The sequence below is a fragment of the Diplotaxodon limnothrissa genome, linkage group LG7 (genome assembly GCF_057381915.1).
Source record: "Diplotaxodon limnothrissa isolate DT_005_m linkage group LG7, D_limnothrissa_male_GT1.1, whole genome shotgun sequence".
NCBI lineage: Eukaryota > Metazoa > Chordata > Actinopteri > Cichliformes > Cichlidae > Diplotaxodon > Diplotaxodon limnothrissa.
Window position 1 is genome coordinate 52,795,786 of NC_140602.1, and position 23,347 is coordinate 52,819,132.

Consider the following 23,347-nt stretch of genomic DNA (forward strand, 5'->3'; position numbering starts at 1 on the left):
TGTATATAGCCTGCTTTGATATCAAGTATGTCGAACCAGCGAAAGATGTTTAAACAACATGTTTTAAAGACACATTTAATCCCATTTAATATTGAAATTTGTGCAAGTTTAAAAAGAAAATGTCATTTTCTTTACTACACAATAAAAACAAATTTTTCTGTAGTAAAAACCACAAATCTGTCAGCACATAAATGTGGTAAATTACAGAAATGGGCCTGCTAGTTCACTGCCTAAAAAAAATCTCCCCCAGTGGACCCACTGTAAATAAATACAAAATTCTATATAGAGAGGTTTTTCACTATGGTTTAATAACTATTGGTTGTCTGTTACTTAATTATTTAGGAGTAGTGTGAATTGCAATGTTGGAGGTCTATATCATTAGGAAAACCTTTAAAATCTATGAAAATACAGTTGAAAGTTCAAAATCTGTTAATAAACAGTTTGTTCCCATTTGTTTGTCCATGATGGTCTCTGCACTGTTTTTCATGAAATAGATTTGTACTGCTGACACAAAACACACCAGTTCATGCATCTGAATAGTATTTATGGTTCAATATGTGCAATTTCTTGAAGCAACGGGGATAATAAACATCAGACAACATTAGCAGATCTATTGCTGACTGCATTCAATGCAAAAATTGGGTGAAATATTCTTACAGAAGGCAATGCTAAATGCTCCAGATCTGGACATTAAAACATTTTTGTGTTATTGTATCCTCAACTCTCTAATGAAGCACTACTGCTGGAAACGGCAGCTGTGATCTTCGGCCGCAGGGCCGCCATGGAAATTAAGATGGCCTCCTGGTGACAGGAAGAAGGAAACAAATAAAAACACAGTCAAGCTGCAAAAGTGTTTATTATGGTTTATAATTTGAAAAATGCTTTTCAAACAAATTTTGAATAACTGGTCTCACCTCGGTACGAATGGTCCTGCTGCCCTGACCGGGGCAAGTGTTGAGGTAAAGGTCAAATAAAACACTGGGGTCAGTTACATCCAGCTTTTGGTCGGCATCTAAACTGGCCTCCAATCCCTGAAGACCTCCAAAAACGACCAAGAGATGTCTGCACAGTTAAAAAATAAATAAATAAAACAACCTCCGAGAGGATGTATTCAGAGACACTTGTTCTACCGCCCTAATGCTTACCAAATTTAACATATTCTGAATGTTAAGTTTGCACGCTAACGGTTAAAGGCCGCTTCAAGCAACTTACTTGAATGGCGTCAGTGATGCCTGGTCCGCATTGCTGCCTCTTTCTGATGTACCAATAGTCAAATCATATCCTCCTTTAAAGGGGCTTTCAGTAAAAACTGCACCTGCAGGAACGGGAAATAGACAAGAGTGTGGATAAAGCAGTGGTTGGCAGTAGTCGTTGACACAGACTGCAAATGAATGCAAAGCACAATGTTGAGAGTTAAATGGGAAACCTACTGAGACAAGATGCCAGACGAACACTGTAGCCCCAATAATAACCACCTTCAGTCCTGGGCACGTGAGGAGCCACGACAACACCTTTATATGCTTTGCCTTCTGCAGACAGTTTCACAGATAGATGGACCCAAACTTAACTGATGTGCTAAAAAAAAATAAAAAAGAACCTTGAGATTCTGGTGAAGAAAAGTACCTGGATTTTGTGTCTTGCTGAGCCGTACTGTGACTCGTAGTCCAGGCTGCAGCTGCTTATCAATCTGAACTTCCTGTGGGACCAGGAAAGTGAACATCGTTCAGTTTATATTCTTAGATAATTACCAATAAATAAAGAGTACACTAACAACAGCTGTGCTCCCAGTGCAGAATAGCTCACCTTTCTCATTCCACAGTCGACAAACGACCCTTTATTGTGTTTGGTAGGCCTGTCGACCACGACGCCTTCCCTGTAGTCAGATTCCTCGTCTATCCTCATGTGGTGAGGACTGTCTAGAGGGTTAAGCAAACCTACCAGAGAGAGAGGGAGAAAAAGATTCCTGATTGATGATCATGAAAATCATGAAATATTTCACACCGTATTTAATTTCAGACTCATCACAAGAACAGCTGTTTATCAGGTTGTTGTTTTTCTTCCATTTGTTACTAAGTTACCTGCGTACTGTAAATCTTGATGCTTTGGGAAGAAGGCCTTGCGCAGATATCTGATGGAGAAGAAAAGCTGGACTATCAAAAGAGATAAAATGTACTGATCAAATCAATAATGGTGATCTGATTTTCTCCAAACTTACTGTGGACATTCTAGATACTGAAGTATTCTGGCAAGTTGAATGCAACCGTGTCCCCTCTTCCCAACACCGCTAAACTCGCCCTCCACACTCCTGTGAAACACAAACAAAAAGCAAACTCCTTTCCATTAGCTGTCATGTGGGTCAAGGCATATTTAATCTGCAAGTGGGCACTCTATGAAAACGTACTTGACATCTTCCCCTCGTTCATCAAACACTACGATCTCATCAACAGAGAAAACAACGCAGGCGCGGGCGATCTGTCCGGCCAGGTACGTGCGAAGTTCAGGAGACTGAGCATTATCCAGGATAGACCCCGGCAGAGCCAGACTCACCGTGTAAGCCCGACCTGAGAGAAAAACAGATTAGTAATTATAGCACTCATCACCTATTACATAGGAAAAATCAACAGTATAATGTTGTTACCTTTTTTGCTCTGGCTCAGTTCAGTTTCTGCTTTCTCAGCAGCCTCTTGCTGTTTCTGTTTTTCTAGTCGATTGATCAGCTTGGCCTCTTTCCTTTGCTTCTTAGCCTCCTTTACTGGTATTCAGGAAGAATCATTGACATTTACAAAAAAAAAGAGCTCATTTCTAAATAATCACTGTGAATACCTAAATCTTAATTATCTGGACAGAAGTACTGGGCCACCTATAGGTTACATTTACATGACCTACTTGGTCATGGAAGCTCCCAGCACAGTGCTTACGCTGATGTTAATGGTTTGAAACTTTACAGTTACTTGGTCAGTGGTGTTGTTTTACACAGTATGCACCTCAGCACCTGGTGACCCCACTCTGTAGCTTTAAAAGTGAGTTGCTGTGGTTCCTAAATGCTCCCACTTTGCAATAACACCACTCACAGCTGACCCTCTAGGAGGGAAGAGATCTAGGAAGTCTTTAAAACATCCTGTTCTTTCACAAATGTTTGCAAAAACGGGTTGGTTATTTACACTTTTGGCAATGGTGCTGAATAAATGGCCCAACAGTTTTGTCCATAATGTATATATAAATACAGAATATATGTTTCCACTATAATTGTATATTGTAAAACAAAGTATTTTGATTAATAGTTAAGACGAACATGCTACATTTTATATTGTGTTTTAATAAACTCCCTCTTCCGGTTTTCGACTGCTGAGCAGACTTACATTGTTATGTGCTTTTTTTTTATCAATAAAGAAATCTGCATTAAGCATGTTGTCAATACATGACAAACCTTAAAATGGATATGCACATTAATTCTCACAAAAATAAAGTTTTTTCTTTCTTTCTTTTTCTGTTTTAATGTCCAAAACAGCCGTATAGTATTGGCAGGGATGCAGCTAAAAAAATGCAGCAACCCCGGTTCGAATCCGGGTCACGGCATTGTGAAACAATGTCACGGCAGATGAGTTTCTTTTCGACTATGTAAGAAAAATATGTGGCTAAAAACCTGTTAGCTACATGCAGCTAGTTAGCTGTTTACTCACTTTCCGCTTTCCTTTTCTTCCAGTCCACCTTCTCGACTGGCTGCAAACACGAACAAAGGACAGAAAAGAGGTGTAAATAAAGACACGCATCAGTGGTTTTGTTTGTTTTAAGTGTCAAACAGTAACAATACCTGAGAAGACCCAAGATTGGGTCGCTTCACTGCAAAGCTAGAAGACATATTCAAGCGTCGATGTACCAACACGTGAACAGTCTTTACTTCCAGGTCATGTTCTGCGTTGCCCGCAAAGCACTTCCGGGAAGTTAACCACGTGACGATCCAGTTGTGCTTCTCATGCTACAGTCACTGCCTACAACCGCCTTAATTTTGACCTTATATAAATTATTATAAAACACCACTCTCTGTACAAATAATATATATTTAAAAAATATATAAAACATTTAAAATGATAAAATATTAGATCATTTCCCGTGGGGGTAAAAAAGTAAAAATTTACATCCATAAATTTGTAATTCTTAGCAACTAATGGTGTCTTAAATTTGACTGATTCTAGCTATTTAAATAAGCTGTTATTAAAACTGCTATTAAATATAAACTGGATCAAAAAGCATCTCAGAAATCTCATATCTTCATTTGGAGCTACATTATTCAGAAATTCCCAATTAACCTCTCCACTTTCCATAAACAAGTACTTTTCCCCCTTTATAAGTCAGCTGTTCAACAATGTTAGTTAATTTTGCAGGTACAGAGCGTTCCGAAACAGATACAACATACCGATAATCCCAGAGGAGATCCGTATTGATTTTGATGCCAAGTCATCTGGTTTGTCACTGTTTGTTGGAAACAACCATAGCTCAGATGCTATTTTCTTCATTTATACATGTGTGTAAACTTGCTTGTAATAAATAGAAGCCACGGTATTAAAAACACTTATTTCTGTAACGGCAAGGTTCAGCCCAAATTACTGTGGCATGTGCAAAGTCCAGCATGATGCCGTGTCTTTGAAGAAACAATTTAAGAATGTGTCTTTAGGCACAAAATCAGCATAAATACCAAAGGTAACACAGTGCATACAAACCTTATTGAAGATGACAAACACTTTACAGTGCAAAAACATGTATATTATAAAACTGTAAGTGCTTTATGCTGATATTAATATAAAGTTCAAAAATGGGTAGATAACTGGTTTTATGGCTTTACATTCAGGACGCACCCTTAACCACAAAACAAGAAGTGAGACACTGATATCTTTGAAATACATTTTTAATGAACTGACAAATTAATAGCCGTGTCACAGTATGCCACCATTATTATTTTGAATTAATACTGCTCTATGTGCTACCCCTCCTGACATCATTATTATTATTAGTAGTAATAGTAGTGGTATTATCATCATCATCATCTGAAAGCACACATACAACTCTTTCTACCCTTATCTAGCACTTCTTGTTTCTTGTGCTAATGTCAGATTTTCACACCAAAGTCCTTTGATGTAAAATGAATAACAGCCTTTAAAATGATGGCAGTTACATCCAATCAATAGAAAAATCTACTCGCAGAAAACAGAATTCCCATTTTTAGTGCAACACTCATACGCCTCAATTCTTAATGCAAAAAATGAGACCTTCTATTAGTGAATGTATTTCATTGTATAAATCCTTACCAACAGTTGTTGGTTTAATTCCAGCCAGAGACAGAAAATGGATGGTTTTATTCATCCAGTATAAAGCACTGCCAAATGAAGCAAGTGGAAGTACCAGCTTTGGTGCCCACTTGTGGTGGGAGAGTGGCTGTTACAGAGTGAATGGGTGGCTCATGTTCCCAGTCTTCCTCAGCCAATGGCTCATGTGAGAACAATTAATATTAGCAATCATAAAGTGATCAGGAATATATTGACTCTTCTCATCACTGATGATTAAATTAGGCTGATTATTTGTGACTAATACATTAAGCCTGGTTCAGCAATACTCACATCCATCTAGAAATGACTACAAAATAAAAATTCTCTCTAAACAAATTCCTTTATCTGGCAGGAGTGCAACATAAGTGTTGATGAGGTTACTGAGCACAGAGCACTTATTTTACCAGTTTAATGGATGCTTTTATTCAGTGATTTCATTACTTCAAAGTAAGGGCAAATATCCCTGGAGGTAAACTGTGATGTAGAGGTATATTGTTAACTTAAAAATATTTACTGAAAAATACTTCCTCAGTGATTGCTCAAGTGCAAGTGGATGCTCTGTCCGTGCACCTTTAACTGGATCAGGTCAACACCTGAGTTTAAGCAGACTGGAAGAATCTGGGTGGACGGATAAAGCCTCACATCAGTGGTAAGTTTACTCTTTCTGACTCCACTTTCTCAAGATGGCCTCTGCAGCATCCAGCGTGGAGTCCTCCTGTGAGGAGAAAGCAGAGACAGAAAGACTGACAAACAGGAAGTTGTTTCTTGAGATGTACCACTTCAGTAAGAAAGGTCAGGTTTACCTTAACAAAACAGAATCGGATGTACTTGTCAAACTCCTTGCTGTGCTCTGGACTGTAGAACGCAGAGACGGGGATTGTTGCTAAACCCTGCAGATAGAAAAGGCAGGAAAAAACAACAAAGAAAACTCAAAATCTGTGGCAATGGATCAGATTTTGACCACTTAGCATCAATTGTCTCCAATCGATGCTGAAAGTTTGTCCTGTTCATCATCAGTTTCCTTACATGGGGGCATCTATCCCCAACAGTTTTCTAGAATTCGCCAAGCTCAGGGAGCATTCATCAAAAAGTATGCAACTCTTTATGTCTCTGTTACCCACCCTTCAGATATGTACCACGCACTTTAATCGCTGGTCTAAGCAGAAGGACTTGATTGGTTATGTCTCATTAATGTGGTGTAGGTTTACATTTGAGAGTTTGAATCTTCAGTACTGTTTTTCACCTTTCAGGATTTTTTTTTTTTTTACCTCGATCTTCGCTCCATCTTCTTTATCCACCCTCCACCCTTGATCATCTTAAGGATGACCTTACAACATGTGCCCAGATCAATCATTTTATATCCCCACATTTACTCCAAACAAACGTCAATAAAACCTTACATTTTTACCTTTTCTTTAATGAGCCATTTAACAAATCTGAAGTCATACAATTCATCCTTTGTGCTCAGGTCATTCAGGTCCACCTCTGTTTGAGGAAAAAAGACAAAAAGGTAAATACTGATTTCAGATGATGAAAGATGTATAAAACAAAGATGACTGTTCATCACTCACTGACTGAGGAGATGTCTGTGACCATGAAGTAGCCTCCCTCTGGCATGATAGGCTGCAGCCCCACGCTCTCCAGACACGAGGCCAGCTTCTTTCTTTTGTGGTGCAGCATCGTGGGAAGCTGCTGGAAGTAGCTCTCAGGAGTCCCAAACAGCTCATATTCCCGTTCAAATCCATGAGCGACTGCCTCCTGGTGGTAAGGAAGAAGGATGGAGAGAGTTTTAAAATTTAACCTGATCAAGCAATTCTGATTAGATAAAGCACAAGAAGAAAGAAACAAAACAAAATTGATCTGCTCAAATAGCTATAATTTCACAGCCCTACTAAAGTAGTACTAATATTAATTTAGAAAGTATGCATTTACTTGAGCGGCTGTTGCGCAGTGATAAACAGAGTTCTGATGGATGGTTTTCATGTATTTGATGATATTTCCAGAGCCGATGGCCCAGCCAACCTGAAAAATATGAGTAAAAAAACAAATCAGATCACACTAACAACGTGTTGCAAAGACAATGACCCTACAGACTGTGTGTTACCTTCCAGCCAGTAGCACTAAATGTCTTTCCGGCACTGCCGACAGTTACAGTTCTTTCCCACATGCCAGGAAGGCTGGCTGCCAAAGAATAGGAAAAACAAACATTAGATGACACGTCGGCACTGTCGCTAGCTAGTTTGTGTGTAATCTGCTATCCCACCTATCTTTATGTGCTTGGCTCCATCATACGTGAGCCATTCATACACCTCGTCACTGAAGCACAGCAGATTGTGCTTAATACACAGATCGGCAATCATTTGGAGCTCTTCTATCTTGTAAACCTGTAACACACACGGATGCATGTTTGTATCCGAGAGTAAAGTCGATATATTAAATGAAAACATAGAAAATGGCAAGAAAATAAAATCCCATTAGTTGAAAATTCCACAACCCAAATCAGACTTATGTGCACGGTAACGGCCTCGTGAGGGCATAATTAATCTTACCTTGCCTAATGGGTTGTTGGGAGTGTTGATAACAATGGCTTTAGTGCGAGGAGTAATTTTACTGGCCAGCTCGTCAGCAGAAAGAACCCAGTCTCCACTTGATAGGATAGCACTGCCCTCTCTCTGTTGCAAATGGGAAAACACAAAAGAGAAGAAATATGTACAGGATCCATACATTGAGGATCCTAAATTGAAAAGAAAATGTGAAATTATCAGTTTCTATTCTATTTTTTAGAAACATGAACCACTCACTGGTCTCAGAGGAACATAAACTGCCTTTCCTCCAGCCATCACCACCATGGGCTGGTAGCAGTCAAAGAACGGTTCGATAATGATGACCTGAAACGTAAATTACTTTTTTAAGAGAGAGAAAAAACCCAACTCTCAGTTCTTTATATTTTCACTTGAACGTTGATCACTAGTTTCTTGTTTTTTGACAGCACTACTTATCACTTTGTTGATTTCTGTACCTCATCCCCTTCATCAATCAGACCCTGGAAAGCGCAGAAGAGGGCCTGATAAGCACCAACGGTCACCAGGATATCTTCGAGAGGGTCGATGTCCTGTACAACAATCCTACTAAAGAATTTAGCCAAACTTTTAACAAGAGGGGGGTGACCCTGAGGAAAGAATATAATAAAAAAGCCATTCATTATTTGCTCTGCAACTATTTCAATTTCATCTGTCCTTTTAATCCCTCAGAAAAATGACTGAAATCGGGTCCCCCTTTGGGATGCCTTTGTGCTTACAAAAGCTCGGGTGTACTGGTGCATTTGAGGTCCTCCGTTGATGGCCTTGCAGAAGGCCTCCTGGATAAACTGCGGAGGGGAGAAGTCGGGAAATCCCTGGCCGAGGTTCACTGCTTTGTAATCTGCTGCGAGCTGTGTGAACTCAACCCTGTGGGCGTGAGGTGAGTGAGACAAAGCAATGATGTTACGAGATGTGTCAGTAAGAATGAAACAATCAGAGGGTTTGTTCCATTTCAATTCATCTCAGTTAAGAAGATTGTTGATTTCAAGCATCCATCATTCTATTTTAGCTTGAGTTACACTTCTGAGAATCTATATTTTAGAGTGGTAGCATCTTTACCCTAAAATATTTGAAGGACCAAGTTTAATTAGTTTTCTAGACTTGTGAATCAAAAAATGACTCCTTAAAAATGACAGGGATCTGACATTTTTTTTAATAAGTCCTATTAAAACGTGTATCATACATAAGTATTTAATGCACATTCTTTTTGTGATAGTTGCCATTATATTCTGCAGAAATCTGCTTGGCTTGTGACAGACACATTTGCACTTGACCCACGATGACAGACTTGGGTAAAAGTTAAACACTAAACTATGAAAGTGTTCAATGCTGACCTTTGTAAACAAGACGCAATCAAAATGTGGAAGTGTCTCAGTATTTGAGACGGAGTCCAAGGGTTAAAAATGCAGTGCAGTCCTTCATGAAGTCACACATCTGATCACTCGGGGCCCATCTGAGCAAACTGTAATTTACTAGCTCAACCATTAAGCCTAGGGCTGGGGACAACTACATTTATCCAAGGGCCAGAATTTTTCTCAGGAGACACTGTGAGTAGCTCTCATAAAATAAAATAAAAATAGTATCATAGGTAATATATTATTTAATTATGCTAATTATCTATTTCTAAATTTACGTTATTCCTTATCCCTTGTCACTGTTAATACTTGCATTACTTGAACTGGAGCAAGCCACTAAAGGGCGATTGTGATACACTATTTTAGGTTTCATATTTGTGAAGCTTTCAAGATAATCATCGCCTACACATGCAATGTACTTGTACATTGTGGAGTCTGGGAATCTGCAATTTGTGTTTGCATCTTTTCACTGAATTTGTTTACCCGCTCTTTAATTGTTTGTCGTTTTAGCTGTGTTTGGTGGTCATAGAAATGGTTTTATAGCTTGGTGACATAAAACGTGCACATGAAACACTACAAGAAATGTTAAATGAGAGATACTACTTATTAGGCTATTCCTGTATTCAGTCATATTCTAGGGGCTGGGTGAACAGCTCTGGTGGGCTAAATGTGGCAATATTTCAATAATTAAAAATATGCAAAACCTTAATTAAATAAAACACCTGACTTTTTCTGCTGTCTATAATGACATATATGGATTCCACTATGAAGCACATTTTTATTAGTTTGTGACACTTAAAAAAAAAGAAAAAAGAAAGTGGCTCAGCTCCAAACTGTGCGACCTTGCTCTCAACCAATCAGATGTAGGTGATACATCCGATTGGTGGAGGTAGGAGGCAGGTCATAAGCAACAAACTGGTAGAGTTTTATTTTTATTTTTCTTCTTTTTTCAGTTAAACAATTTGTTTAGGAGAAGGCAGAAAGCAGGTCAGCTTAATTCAGTTCAGTGAAATATGCTGACAAAAACATTTCTCTTTCTGTTTCTGTTCTTCTTCTTCTTTTAACCATAAATCGCCCAATGAGCAGGTACCTGAATGCAACTTTAAACGTGCTCAGCAACTGCAGACTCTGTTGTGAAATATTACTTTGCTGTTATAGTTAAAATATTACACATATGATACTTTACCTTTGGTTGAGTAATCATCCCCCCCAAAAACACGGACATTTCAGTGTATTTACTCACCAGACATTCTTATCCACCCCGTCTGTCCTGCGTGCGTGAAGTCGCCTGGACATTATGACCTGAAGCAACAAAACAAGCTTTAAAATACGCGGTCATGCTGGAGACCTCTGTCTTCAGTTTAACGGAGCTGTGCCTACCTTATGATTGTTTTTAACTGAACTCTGCCGAAGTAGGACCAAACTTGCTGCAATGTTCCTGATTATTCCCATTAATAAATGATCACAGCCTCACAGGAGCAGACGACATTTAATGTTGTCACTGAGTCCCTGCAGAAGGAAAAAAAATATCTGTAGACGTTTCTGTTCACCTGAAAATCCAGGGTTGCTGTTGTTTGGGACCAGTGCGAGTTGATAACGAAGGTCCCAGCAACTCCCCTTCAGCCTCCTTGTGTTTTGATATCTACTTCCTGTGTGGGCGTGGCGAGATATTACAATTAGAAACGTCACGGACAACAGACAAACACGGGCCCAAAACTCAAGCCGCGGTTCAGCTCTGTTGACGTATATGTCATCAACTAACCATATGCTAGTTTTTATTTTTTTAAATACTGTTTTAAAAAGTAGCCGTGAATTTAGGAGAAATATTCCTGAACGTTTCATTTCCTGCAGTTGCTTTTTTTTTTTTTTTCTTTTCCGGAGAGTAGGGGAGACCGGGGATAGTTGTAACATTTTTGACATTTCTGTCTGTAAATTGGAGCTCTTTTAAGGTAGTGGATTCAAAATGTAATGCAAAGTATTTACATGTCTCTGCTATTAAATAGTACAGCTATTTTCTCTGCAGCACAATTACCCATTGCATGGTATGGTCTCAAACACAAAGAGTGAAATGTTACAATTAACCCCATAGTCTGGGTTAGTTGTAACATATCCTGGGGTAAAATGTAACACAATGAAATAAGGGTACTAACAAAATATTAACATGTAATCTTTGTTTATTCAACACATGAATGCACTTACATCCATTTATGTAGCTGTGTGTGTGTGTGACAGAATGCAGAAATCTAGCTTTTGAACATATTCCAACCCCCCAAAAAAGACAAATTATGGAATTTTCTGCAACTGAATATTTCATTAATTTTGGTTGGTCTTCCTTGAGTTTGGCCTCATTGGCTCAGTGGGCATTATAACCTACAACTCTTGCACCAATTTTGAACATAACAATGAAGCTGAAAAAATGTAGTTGTTCACCAGCATCGCAATTCCATTACTTTTTATCATACCTTGGTGTGGTTTGCAAAGTGCTTCAGAAAGATGAGGAAATCTGTTTCTTGCACTCATCCTGATTTATTTCCACTACCAGTATTTCCTACTGGTCCATCTCTGACACAGTGGTCTGCATAATGTATGTGTGGGAACTCAAACAGTGGAGGAATTGTGTTGCCAATGGCATTAACCACATATACAAATGCGACCAGTGAACCTCTCTCTGCTGATGTCGTTGCCCCAACTTGTTTAATATAAGTTAAAGTAATAGTGTGGTAAGTTGTAACATCTGCATTATTGTTACAACTAACCCAGACTGTTGCTGTTACAACTGACCCAGACTCCTATAGCCATGAACTAGCTAACATTACAGCCAACGGCTAAAACATTAGCACTAAAGACCTACACAGAATATATCCCCATAGACATACAAATAACATAATTTAAGTTTGATGACTTTAACTGCAAAGCAGATAATGCTATTAGAAATTGAAATAAAGTAGAAAAACTTACTTTTTGGCATACAAATTACTTTTTTTGGTGTTAAATTGTCTGTTTTTGACAAAATGTGCTGATTTTTCACATGTGATAGCAGAACTGAATTGGGCATGCACAGGATGAGTCACATCATTTGAAACTTAGCCCTGATTGGAGAAATTTGAAGTGTTACAACTGACCCACGTTACAACTATCCCCGGTCTCCCCTACTCAGGTAATCCTCCAGCAGCCTCAGGACTGACTTTTATCACTGCCAGTGACAAAGTAGTCCGAAAAAAAAGTTAAACCACAGTCATTAATCTTTTTATAGTTCAAATTAAAAAAATTACATCGATAAAATTAAAAAATATATTTAATGAGTTGGCGCTCATTGGCGTTTGGCCTGAGAGAAAACCAGGCTTACTTGGCTGTATTTGTGCTATGCAAATGTTTTGCTAACCAGCGTCTTTTTGGTCAACAGGCACACACACAAACACACACACAGAGCCTGTTAATTTGAATTATATTCATTATCATGTTCATAATACCATTTTATTGACCATGAAACAAGGTATTTCTCCTGGGCATTAGGGTCAGGCAATATCTGCACAAGGAGAACATTTATTATCATGTGAATATCACAGTGCCATACAGAAACTGAAACAAGATGCAAGTTGTCTTTCCTTCGACTAAACTGTGGCTTTTTTCAAGTCCTCAGGCAGCACCCGGCCCTTCTTCCGCGCCCTGTCCTTCTTCTTCTCTGCCCTGACTTGCTTGCGTTTCCGCAGGTTCTTTTGCCTCTTGTCCTGCCGCTGCTGCATCTTTTCTAGGACGTGCTCGCTCCGCTGCTCCCATTTCTTCTTTTTCTGAGTGCGCCTCTTCTCCTTCTTCTTCAGCGACTCGCGCAGCATCTCCTCGTTGTCCTTGATTTTGATGCCCTCTGCCTTGTAGAGCATGTTGGTCCACATGATCTTCTTTTCCATCTCGCAGGCCTTCTCCTCGTCTTTCTCTCTCAGCTGTTCCAGCTTGGCTTTGCGAGCCTCCACGCGGCTGAGCAGCTGCTTGTAGTTCTTCCCCGTCAGAGGAGTTATCTGGCCTTTTATCCCCTGTTTCTTGATCTTCTTTTTTTGTTTCTTGTCTATATAACCCTCGTCCACCGTCTCAACCTTGTTGAAGACCAGAGCAGTCTCATTTCTTTTGCTCGAGGCAGGGACGTGCTCCTCTTCCTGTTTTACCTCTAACGGCTGTTCTTTCCCACTTTTTTCAGCCAGTTTCTTCATCAGAAATTCTTTTCTTTTCCTCTTCTTGCGCTCCCGCTCCAGCTTTCGCTTTGCTCGCTTCGCCTGGACAGCTTCTGATAATGCATCCTTTGGAGTTCCCTGATAAAAGACAGGTTAACATGGTTAAGCTTCAACAATAATTCTAGGGCACCCAGCGGTGACATCACTTCCTGTTTTAGATGATCCTCAGTACCCCTCCCCCCCTACAGTCTCTGTCTTTCATACTGTGCCATCTCTGAAAACTGCATACCTGTCCTCTGGACTCTTCAATCTTTTCATGGAGCCTTTTGCGTAATACATCGACTGTAGTGAAGCTGGAGTCTACACTTCCTCCTTAAAGAAAAAGAAAATAAGCATTAAATGAGACCCAGTTATGTAAAGAGAAAAACCTCCACACAGGACCAGCGTAGGCTTGGTATACCTTGATGCTTCTGGTGTGCAGCTCCATTTGCGGCCTCAGTGTTGGACCCGTTTGGTTTCACGGCAGCTTTGATTTTCTGTGCTGCTGGAGAGGGTGAAGGCTTCTGTTGGGGTTTGGGAGTCTTGCCATCTGTGGCCTCATCTTTCTTTTTGCATTTTTTCTTCTTCTTTGGAGGACCAGTGTCACTTTTAGCTTTGAAATGAACTGTACACACACAAACACAATGCACATATTGACGATTGCATGTATATAATGTGTCACTGCAGTTCTACAACATTGCTATTACAGTTACTAGCCTAGGGCCTGCAACATGTTCAGATAACGTCAGCTAACTGGAGAAAAGAGGATTTGAAATTTTCTGTTGGTAAACTCATGATCAGCTTGTTTCCTCATTTTTCATGAGAAAAAAAAACCCAGTCACAGCTGATTTGGTGGGTGACTCTTCTCTTATAAAAGCAATCCTATTAGCAGTAAAACACCTGCCAGTCAGTTTATCTCATGACTTCTTAATATGAAAAAAACCTGTTCTGGCATAATGTGATCAAAGGATGTATGTCTACAAGTTATGAGCTCTTTGGTTTAAAAGTAGTCCACCTGGAGGTCTAGTGTGCACATACTTGTACAATGAGACATTTTTAAGCCATTTTGCCATATTGTCACTTTTATTGCATAGATTTTTCTCTATAATTTTAAATCTGAGTCCTAGACAACAACCATGCATTAGCCCCAGCTGATGGACTTGAAGAGGACATTAAAGAAGTGTAATGGGAACTACTGTTGAATCTCAGTTGTCTGCGTCTGCAATGGAATATAACCAAGTCTTTAAGTTGGGTGCACAGCCTGTCAGAGCATCTCAAGGGAGGAAACACAACACTAGGTTGTAGACTTAAGAAATCTACTGCTTAGGAAGACTGCAGAAGTATTTAAGACTTTATTTATATTTTAAATTAAGTTTATGTGTCTATTTACTTTGAACATTTAAAAGGGGGATTTGTGTAAAACTTCTGTGGCACCTAAATAGTGACTGCATTACTTTTGTTAAAGCCCTTGAATAAAAGTTGAGCCTCTGCACTTGCCTGATTGATTTAAAGTCAACAGTGTACAGAGGAAAAACTACAAAAACAACAAAAAAGTAGCATTGTCCAAAAACCTATGGAGCCAACTTTAAAAGACATAAAAAGGTCATTTACAATATTAGTTCCCACCGAGTTATAAATTAATCTTGTTATCTACAACTTCCCACATAAATGAAATCAGTGAAAAGGAGAAAATTGATACCTTTAGAAATTTAGATAAATAAATGACAAAAAACTCATTTTTTAAATCAGTTTTGGGGACAAAAAAAGTATTTTAAGAGAAATAGCAGATTATTTTTCTGACATGCTATCAGTTTGGTAACTTTAATGAACAAGGGGCGCATAAAGCCATCAGATTAAACACTGTAGCGCCTCCTGTGGTACAAAGTAGGTAAAACGTGAAACCGTGGCACAAGGTTTGATGACACTTGCTGAGTTTTACGTAGTTTTTCCACAATAAATAACACCTAAATGTTAAAGTCTGCACTACAGCTTCAATTTTACCATGTAAACAAACCCAAGCATTTAGCTAACATTACCGAACGGTCTCTTCCTGGACTCCTGGTCTCGTTGAGAAAACACTTTACTTGCAAGTTTCTGAATGTACGAATCCTTTGAGGCGAGATCCATGTCGACAAGTGAAACGGGCTCCCACCTTTAATCCGGATAAAACACACACACGATATTTACCGATAAAAACATCAACACGTTCACATACGCACGTGTGTAAAAATTTAAAGGGGCGGGGCGTCCCCAATCCGGAAGTAGTAACACCAGAAGTGGTCCCCCTCCAAGCAGAAACTTGTCAGTTATGTAGTTGTAATGTAGCCGGTTGTCTCGTCCATTTTCATCCATTTCCACGTTGTTTTGATTCAGAATGGTCTCTCTGACATCTCTGCTGACTTACTCCCGGAGGCTGCTGCCGACACTAAAAACACAGGTGCGTTAGTTTTCGCAGTTTTTCGTCTCAAACAAAAAAAAAACGTCAAAGTCATTTTCATCGCCGAGTGAACGACTTGCAAAAATGCTGAGTTTATTTTATACATTTGTATTTCAGAATCATGCATTTTACACCAAGAGGTCTTTCTTCTTGCCAGGAGCCTTCAAACGTGTAGACGGTACAAACTAAACTTGTCAACAATTACACCACCTTTAGATAATTAGCGAATAAAGTCACTGTTACATATTTTTTCCACTTAAAAAAAAAAGACTAGAAAATAAATCTGTTTTGTATCTGTTATATGGTATTTTGTCTTTAATGGTGAAATTAGGTAAAAAAGTAATTACTACGTAATAATATAAGAAAATCAACAAAACCTGTTCGGTTTACATTAATGTCTGTCTCCATGGCTGCTGAAATAATCTTTGTGTATAATTTTTTTGGGTAGCATATATACGTTATTCCATTATATTATTTGTAACTGTTATGTCAATATGCTGTTCGATTCTCCAAGGAATCCACCTTTCACTATTATTCTTTACATATCCAGGCAGGTTCCTTGGCTTTGGACGACAGTCCAGCTCCACAGCAGCCACAGCTGCAGAGAAAGACTCTTTTCTTAAATGGTTCCTGCTGCTCATCCCTGCCACCACCTTTGGCCTCGGCACATGGCAGGTACCACTTATTTGTTGATTGTTATTGCTTTTTTAAATACACACAATGCAGTTACGTCTTTCTGGTTGTTGTTGGGTGTACTCCAGTGTCTTCATTGCCTTCATCTGTAGGTGAAAAGGCGTCAGTGGAAATTGAAGCTGATTGATGACCTGACCCGACTCACTACGGCAGAACCCATTCCTCTTCCTCTTGAGTAAGTGGCAGAGAGTGGCTAGGTCCTGTATCTATGACAGAAAATATGAAAAAGTATAACAGGTGCTCTTTAACACTTCATGTAATATCTTAATGTGCAGAAGTTGAATAAGCTGCGTTTTTTACATATGTGAATCATTAAGGCACAGATTTACATACCATTTTCCCGCCTTGCATTCTAGTCCTTATGAGGTTAATAACCTCGAGTACAGAAGAGTCAAGGTACGTGGACGTTACGATCACTCCCAAGAGCTATACATTATGCCCCGCTCACCAGTCGACCCAGAGAGAGAGGCCAGAGAAGCAGGAAGGCTCTCTTCAAGTGCAGAGACCGGCGCTAATGTCATCACCCCATTCCACTGTACCGACCTCGGGTAAGGAGCCAGATAAAACATCTCACCATAGCAATATCTGTACATTGATTGATACATCGCTGCTCTCAACACTGATTTATACCGTCTGTGTCACTGAAGCATCACAATCCTGGTGAACAGAGGATTCGTGCCAAGGCAGAAAATAAGACCAGAGACCAGGATGAAGGGACAGGTGAGGGGAAGACATCAGATGCTGGGTAAACACAGAGGTTTTACACCAGGCTGGAGTGTTAAGTCTTTGAGATTTGTTAATTGCACAAAGACTAACTTATTCTTCAAGACTAATAAGACTAACTTATAAGTCTAATAGGTTTGTCACAAGCTATGTTAGAACTAAGACTACAGTTCAGTTCTTAGGTTTTACATACCACGACATAATAAAAAGTCATCTTGTTGACAGCAAGTCTTAACGGCTAAATACAACTTCAGATGAACAACAACATGACACATCACACCATGTAATTATTTACTGAACAAAAACTAAGCCAAAATGCAGAAGCAGCATGTGTAAAAATGATCTACACCCTGATAAATAAGTGCACTTGATTCATTGATCATAAGCAAGTATGAGCACCTCAGTAAAAGTAGAGGTTTTGGTAGTTCGCTGGTCTGGAGCATTTATGTGTGTGTTAACAGAATACCAAAGAGATAACAGCAATGATCCCTTGCCTATCTGGGAAGGGTTAAAGGACCATTTCCAAACAATTTGAAATCCATCATTGTACGTTGAGAAAGATTATTTACAAATGGAAAACACTGAAGAGTTTCCAGTCTTCCCAGGAGTGGAAGTCCTGGCAAAACACCTCAAGGCCAGACTGTGCAATGCTTAGAGAAATTGCAAAAAACCCAGTAGCTACATGCCAGACTTTGCAGGCCCCAGTTAGCGTGTTAATGTTAAACATGTTAAACAGCACAAAGAAAAATAATGAACAAGTATGGCTTACTTTGTTCACAGATAACCTATTTTGGAGCACAAGTTACTATGTTGATCCACCTTGGTAAGAAGCGAACCATCCCTGAAGTTACCTGGTCAAGACAAATCCCACGTCCTGGTATAGGCCTGGGGTGTTTCCAGTTTTGAAAACCTCTTTATGCACTGAGAATTCATCTTCAATTAGGCCCCAACTCCCTTTAGTAATTGAATAGTTTAAATATGCCTGTGAAAGTGCCTCGAAGACCCATTTATTGTCATGTTACTCCTACAGAACTGACTTACACCGCTTGACTGTTCGCTAAACTACTAACACCACCTTTGTGTTGTTGTAAACACTTGAATCACTGAAATGCTGCCTTTATGCAGGTGGAGGATGAGGTGGAGTTGGTGGGAGTGGTCAGACTGACAGAGAATCGTAAACCCTTTGTACCAAACAATGACGTGGAGAGAAACCGCTGGCATTACCGTGACCTGGAAGCGATGGCACAAGTCACTGGAGCCGCACCCATCTTCATTGATGCCGACTTTGGTATGTTTAGTGCTCTTTGACGCAGTGACTTTACATTAAGATTAAACCTCTGCAATCCTCCATGTATGCTGTTTATCTCACTCACATCAACAGAAACACTTCAATTTGAAAGTAATTAAAAGTTTTGTGTCTCACGCAGGTAGCACTATTCCTGGTGGGCCAATAGGTGGACAGACCAGGGTCACACTGAGGAATGAACACATGCAGTACATAATAACATGGTGAGTGTTTTGTTTTGGACTGCTGTACATCTGTTACACTCATGTGTCAAGGTGCATTTGATTGATAAAATGCAGAATTACTTTTTTCTTCTAGGTATGGTTTGTGTGCAGCTACTTCCTACATGTGGTATGCAAAGTTCATCAAGAGGATTTAAAGCAATAAAATTATTTTACTTGGTACTTGAATGATGGGTTTGTGCTTAACTTGTAGCTCCAGCCTGGTACATATATTATGTAAATAGCTTCATGTGTAAATAAAGTACTCAAGATCGGGGATTCTGTCATTTACCTTGTTGTATGTACTATGTGCCAATAATAACCGTTGGGGAAAAAAAAAAAAAAAAAAAAAAGCGCCTCGTGTCCTGTAAATTATGTGGTTTTGACAAAGCATCTTATGTTAAATTTAAGCCAGTTTTTCTGTTTTTTTTTTTGTTTGTTTTTTTAAACAGGTTAACTTTACTGCTGGATGATACTAAATATAAGTAATTTCAGTGCGATCAGATTCAGTAACTCCAGTTACAGAAACTTAGACCATCAATACGTCTTCACTTACAGGAATTGAAAGGCAGAGTTCATGATATTTTTCACCTTTCAAGTTGTGGTTTCTCAGTTATTAAAGAAAAAAAAACTATCCCGATTTCAAGCAATTTGTCAGATAATGCCCAAGATTATCATCTTGATTTAAACTGTGACACTTCAGGATTCGGCATGGGAAACCTAAAAATGTCAGTTCCACCCTTATTACAATCAGAATTTAAAATGCTCCCATGTTTACGTTTCCTGCTGTCACTGTGTTGACACCTGCAATCTGATTCTAACATTTCTATCATTTTAGTTTGAAAATTAAACAACAGAAGTCTTCTTCTTTTAGGGCATACATTTTTTTATTCCAAACAATTTAACCAAGCTTGGTTGCAAGTTCCTTGGCCTTTGCCTTCTCCAGCTTAGTGATGCGGGCTGTGGATTTGGGACCCATGATGTTACCTCCCCAGTGACGGCGGATCTGGAAAATGAGATTGCGAACAGTTAAAATTTGTACAATTTGTTTTAGGATTTGTGAAATGTAAACACTGCTAACTGAGTAATGGCTATTCACCTCCTCGTATCTGTCATTGTAGTTGGTCTTGATGGCTTCCACGAGCTTAGCAAGTGCACCTTTGTCCTCACTAGGAGTAGGGGGAAAAAGAAAAAAAAAAAAAAGAGAGAAAAGATGGTCAATGCAGTACCGACACTTGTATTCAGATGACTAAATTTTCCTGTCTGAAAAGTCACTTCAAATTTATACATATTGTGGTCCCTGATTAAAAAGTCAACTGCTGTAGAAAATAATCCAAGCAAATTTGAAGATGTGAACTAAGATCTCACTCCAGAGGAAGTATCGAATCTTTTCTCCAGCCAGTTATTGAACACGTACTAAAAATCATTTGCCAAACTTCACTGTCACACTTGGGCACAGTTCAGTGTATGTTCATACTCACGGGTTAATCTGTGTGAAGGCAAATGAAGTGCATGTCTTTCTGTGCACCAGTCTGCCCAGTCTAGCCTTCCCCTTCACGATGCAGTAAGGGACACCCATCTTGCGGCACAGAGCAGGCAGGAAGACCACGAGCTAGAAATTCAGGGGAGCCACAGGAAGTATTAACATTTCAGGAAGCAAAAAATTTTGAGTTTATCCATGGAGTGTGGCAACCATATTGCCTTTTACAAAAATTAATAAATGATAACTTGTTTTTCATTTGTGGTCTGTGCTCAGGGTTAAAAAGCTCGTATGTTTTGATCCACACAGAGGATTCAGGTGAAGAAATTCAGACATCATTGCCAGAGACCACTTTTTACACTAAACTGAACCCAACATGCATTCACATATTACACCAATCTCACCTCAATAGGATCCACATCATGGGCAATGACGACCAGCTGGGCCTTCTTGCTCTCCACCAGAGAGGTGACGGTGTTCACACCTGCAGAGAGCGAAAACCAAAAGGCAGAAATTAAAATGTTTGATCCACCAACTTAATCCAGAAAAACTTTTCATTATTTTTTGGCCAACGCTCAGGGTTAAAAAGCTCAAAAACCATCACAGCAAGTTTCAGGTGAAGAAATTCTGGTCATCACTGCATTGAGGCCAAGTCAGATGAGGCTGAACTAACAAGAACACAAAATAGGTTCTAATGCACAGTTTAAGACTGTTTAGGAGCAAACCTACAATTCCAGCAGCACTCCTGAAATACATAAGACCGAGCTGCCAACTAGGCCAGCACAAGTCTTAAACTTTAATACATTTTTACTAAACTGTGGAGCTTAACAAAGACAGGACTTTGTTCAATCAAACTCACCTGCACGGATAATGGGAGGCCTCTTTGTTGGGGCATCTCCCTTTCCAGCAGCCTTCTGCTCAGCACGAGCCAGCAGCCTCTGCTTCTTCTCCTGCTTGGTCTCGGGCCTGTACTTGTGAGCCAGCTTGAACAGCTGAGTGGCTGCGGAAGAAACCAATTAAAATTAAAAATGTAAACACTGAAATTTGGGCAACAAGTTTGGCTTACTACAAAGCTACCATGATTACAAACACATGCATCAGTGATCTTGGTGGAAATCGTCCGCATAACTGGTCAGATAGCAAATACTCTTTCACATCACTTGCACAGTGAAACAGTCCTTCTTAGAACCCACATGACAACTCTGACATACTGCCATACAGAAGAAAACCACTTGCTTGTACTTACCAGTCTGGCGGTCCAGAGCCTGGGTGAACTGGTTGATCGCAGGGGGAACCTTCAGACGCTTGTAGAGGATGGAGCGCTGCCTCTGCAGGCGGACGTAACGAGGCCATTTCACAAAGCGTGTCAAATCACGCTTGGGCTGAATATCCTGGCCTGTGGTAAAGCACAACAAATTCATCATTATCTACCATTAAACAGAAACTTTCTCTTAATTTAATGTTAATATAATGTGCATCAGCGATCTTGGTGGGAATATTGTCATCAGTGGTATTAAGATAGCAAATATTCTTTTACATCATCTGCACCTGTATGACCACTAGCTTATGCCCCCAATAAAGTGGCACCTGCAGATACTCACCGATGCCAAAGTTCTTGGGCCTCTTCTCGAACAGGGGGTTGACTACTTTCTTGGCCTCATGCTTCTTGGCCACTGAAGGGGCTGGTGCCACCTTCTTCCCCTTAGCCTTCTTTCCCTTAGGCTGTGGAAAAGGGAACAGTGTGTTACAGAAGCATAAACACAAGCAACTTTAACCTAACATGACTATTAACTTGTAAACATGTTACTCCGCATGTAAACTTACAACACTGCTCTACCTTTCCCAACCGTGTCAGGGAGTTGCTTAGCCTAGCTTTAGCAACTACCCTTGTCAATTTCCCACAAAATAATTTTTAAATCTAGCAAAAATACAATCAAAAGACCACTTTAGTTCTTTTTAGAGCTGTAATGCAAAAAGCAAGAAATAAACCCCAAAAGCCAGAGAATGACTTCAGAGCTCAACTAATCTCCATGCTGCTACACCAACACCTAAGGGACGTCATACACACTGAACTAAAGACCGATTCTGGATGATAACGTATCAATGAAAACGTAGGTAAAACTTGCGTGTTTGTGAATACATTCAATAAACGACAGAAACACAACTAATGTGAGGCCAAAAGGAAGGTTAATACCGACCCACGCTCAGGCCCATTCCCTAATGCTAGTCAGTAAACTAGCAGGGCACACAAACTTGTACCCCGGTAGTATTGTACTTCTACTTTACAAAATACATACAACCGTCTGGAAAATTAAAAAGAAAAACACAAAAATTTAATAAAAACAAAACAAAAACGAGCTTCTAAAACAAGCATGTTCATCGCCTTTAGCTTCAGCACTCCACAGGCAGCCACAGCACTGTTAGCACCGGTTACACATCGACCAACATAACCTACGTTTTTCGCAAAAACAACACAGCATCAAAGCACAATATTAACATCACGGCCCTACACAAAGTTCAAAGACTTAATTGGCACTTTCTACAGTATAAAAATATAAATGTATGAAAGGATGCAAACAGATACAACAGATAACATATTTCCCCCAGAAGGAACAGCTATGTACCCACCATGTCGGTTCAGGCAGAAAGGAAGACCGGGGCATGCTGGGTAGCGTAAATACCGCGAGGCTTGCTGCGTGTTACGTGGCTTCCAAAAGTGCCGATCTGAAGTCAGATTTTACAGCTACCTGCCAGTTCAAGCTTTGTTTCTTAAAAAACGGAATACTGACTCGGAATCTGTGTTACACTGACGTATCAATGATTGGGATTTATTTTAATTTTCTTTGCCGCACTGATAAAACATATTATTCTAAACATTTATATGAATGAAAAATTAACATTAACGTTTTGTTTTAAAAGCATAGGATTTTTTATGACGTAGTAACGTCATACCACACATTTCTAGTTTAGTTTCACTTTATTTTAAAAACGAAAACTTAAAAAGTAGAAGAAAATAAACAGTAATAATTGATTTAACTTTATTTTATTGAT

At 39.4% G+C, this 23,347-nt stretch overlaps 5 protein-coding genes and 4 non-coding genes across 9 annotated transcripts; 1 reads left to right on the top strand and 8 right to left on the bottom strand.

Annotated features, from left to right (window-relative positions):
* Nucleotides 1–650: 650 nt before the first annotated feature.
* On the bottom strand, nucleotides 651–3,872 carry spout1 (SPOUT domain containing methyltransferase 1). Its single transcript, XM_085358418.1, has 12 exons — nucleotides 3,812–3,872; nucleotides 3,681–3,720; nucleotides 2,639–2,752; nucleotides 2,402–2,561; nucleotides 2,216–2,305; nucleotides 2,079–2,128; nucleotides 1,804–1,934; nucleotides 1,624–1,696; nucleotides 1,431–1,529; nucleotides 1,213–1,315; nucleotides 915–1,062; nucleotides 651–801 (listed from the first exon to the last, which is right to left on the bottom strand). Exons 1-12 carry the CDS (start codon nucleotides 3,857–3,859, stop codon nucleotides 718–720), a joined length of 1,140 nt encoding a protein of 379 aa, XP_085214544.1. The 5' UTR covers nucleotides 3,860–3,872; the 3' UTR covers nucleotides 651–717.
* Nucleotides 3,873–4,930: 1,058 nt separating this feature from the next.
* Nucleotides 4,931–10,886, bottom strand: kyat1 (kynurenine aminotransferase 1). Its single transcript, XM_085358419.1, has 13 exons — nucleotides 10,636–10,886; nucleotides 10,499–10,557; nucleotides 8,620–8,767; nucleotides 8,341–8,490; nucleotides 8,123–8,209; nucleotides 7,871–7,993; nucleotides 7,585–7,705; nucleotides 7,426–7,502; nucleotides 7,254–7,343; nucleotides 6,893–7,079; nucleotides 6,730–6,806; nucleotides 6,125–6,211; nucleotides 4,931–6,036 (listed from the first exon to the last, which is right to left on the bottom strand). The coding sequence occupies exons 1-13, from the start codon at nucleotides 10,705–10,707 to the stop codon at nucleotides 5,977–5,979; spliced, it is 1,338 nt and encodes a 445-aa protein (XP_085214545.1). The 5' UTR covers nucleotides 10,708–10,886; the 3' UTR covers nucleotides 4,931–5,976.
* A 1,857-nt stretch (nucleotides 10,887–12,743) lies between these two features.
* On the bottom strand, nucleotides 12,744–15,694 carry surf6 (surfeit 6). Its single transcript, XM_085358420.1, has 4 exons — nucleotides 15,494–15,694; nucleotides 13,879–14,082; nucleotides 13,708–13,790; nucleotides 12,744–13,556 (listed from the first exon to the last, which is right to left on the bottom strand). Exons 1-4 carry the CDS (start codon nucleotides 15,582–15,584, stop codon nucleotides 12,867–12,869), a joined length of 1,068 nt encoding a protein of 355 aa, XP_085214546.1. The 5' UTR covers nucleotides 15,585–15,694; the 3' UTR covers nucleotides 12,744–12,866.
* Nucleotides 15,695–15,745: 51 nt separating this feature from the next.
* On the top strand, nucleotides 15,746–19,087 carry surf1 (SURF1 cytochrome c oxidase assembly factor). Its single transcript, XM_085358421.1, has 9 exons — nucleotides 15,746–15,894; nucleotides 16,012–16,072; nucleotides 16,445–16,569; nucleotides 16,680–16,762; nucleotides 16,944–17,135; nucleotides 17,235–17,307; nucleotides 18,436–18,598; nucleotides 18,738–18,819; nucleotides 18,914–19,087. The coding sequence occupies exons 1-9, from the start codon at nucleotides 15,832–15,834 to the stop codon at nucleotides 18,972–18,974; spliced, it is 903 nt and encodes a 300-aa protein (XP_085214547.1). The 5' UTR covers nucleotides 15,746–15,831; the 3' UTR covers nucleotides 18,975–19,087.
* Nucleotides 19,088–19,660: 573 nt separating this feature from the next.
* On the bottom strand, nucleotides 19,661–22,958 carry rpl7a (ribosomal protein L7a). Its single transcript, XM_085358422.1, has 8 exons — nucleotides 22,925–22,958; nucleotides 21,898–22,018; nucleotides 21,543–21,692; nucleotides 21,156–21,296; nucleotides 20,701–20,780; nucleotides 20,298–20,428; nucleotides 19,916–19,985; nucleotides 19,661–19,822 (listed from the first exon to the last, which is right to left on the bottom strand). The coding sequence occupies exons 1-8, from the start codon at nucleotides 22,925–22,927 to the stop codon at nucleotides 19,718–19,720; spliced, it is 801 nt and encodes a 266-aa protein (XP_085214548.1). The 5' UTR covers nucleotides 22,928–22,958; the 3' UTR covers nucleotides 19,661–19,717.
* LOC146629206 (small nucleolar RNA SNORD36) lies at nucleotides 20,564–20,640 on the bottom strand. Its single transcript, XR_014906428.1, has one exon. It is a non-coding gene; the product is annotated as a small nucleolar RNA SNORD36 (small nucleolar RNA).
* Nucleotides 20,867–20,939, bottom strand: LOC146629207 (small nucleolar RNA SNORD36). Its single transcript, XR_014906435.1, has one exon. It is a non-coding gene; the product is annotated as a small nucleolar RNA SNORD36 (small nucleolar RNA).
* LOC146629208 (small nucleolar RNA SNORD24) lies at nucleotides 21,390–21,461 on the bottom strand. The gene has a single exon (XR_014906443.1). It is a non-coding gene; the product is annotated as a small nucleolar RNA SNORD24 (small nucleolar RNA).
* Nucleotides 21,770–21,843, bottom strand: LOC146629209 (small nucleolar RNA SNORD24). Its single transcript, XR_014906442.1, has one exon. It is a non-coding gene; the product is annotated as a small nucleolar RNA SNORD24 (small nucleolar RNA).
* Nucleotides 22,959–23,347: the final 389 nt, after the last annotated feature.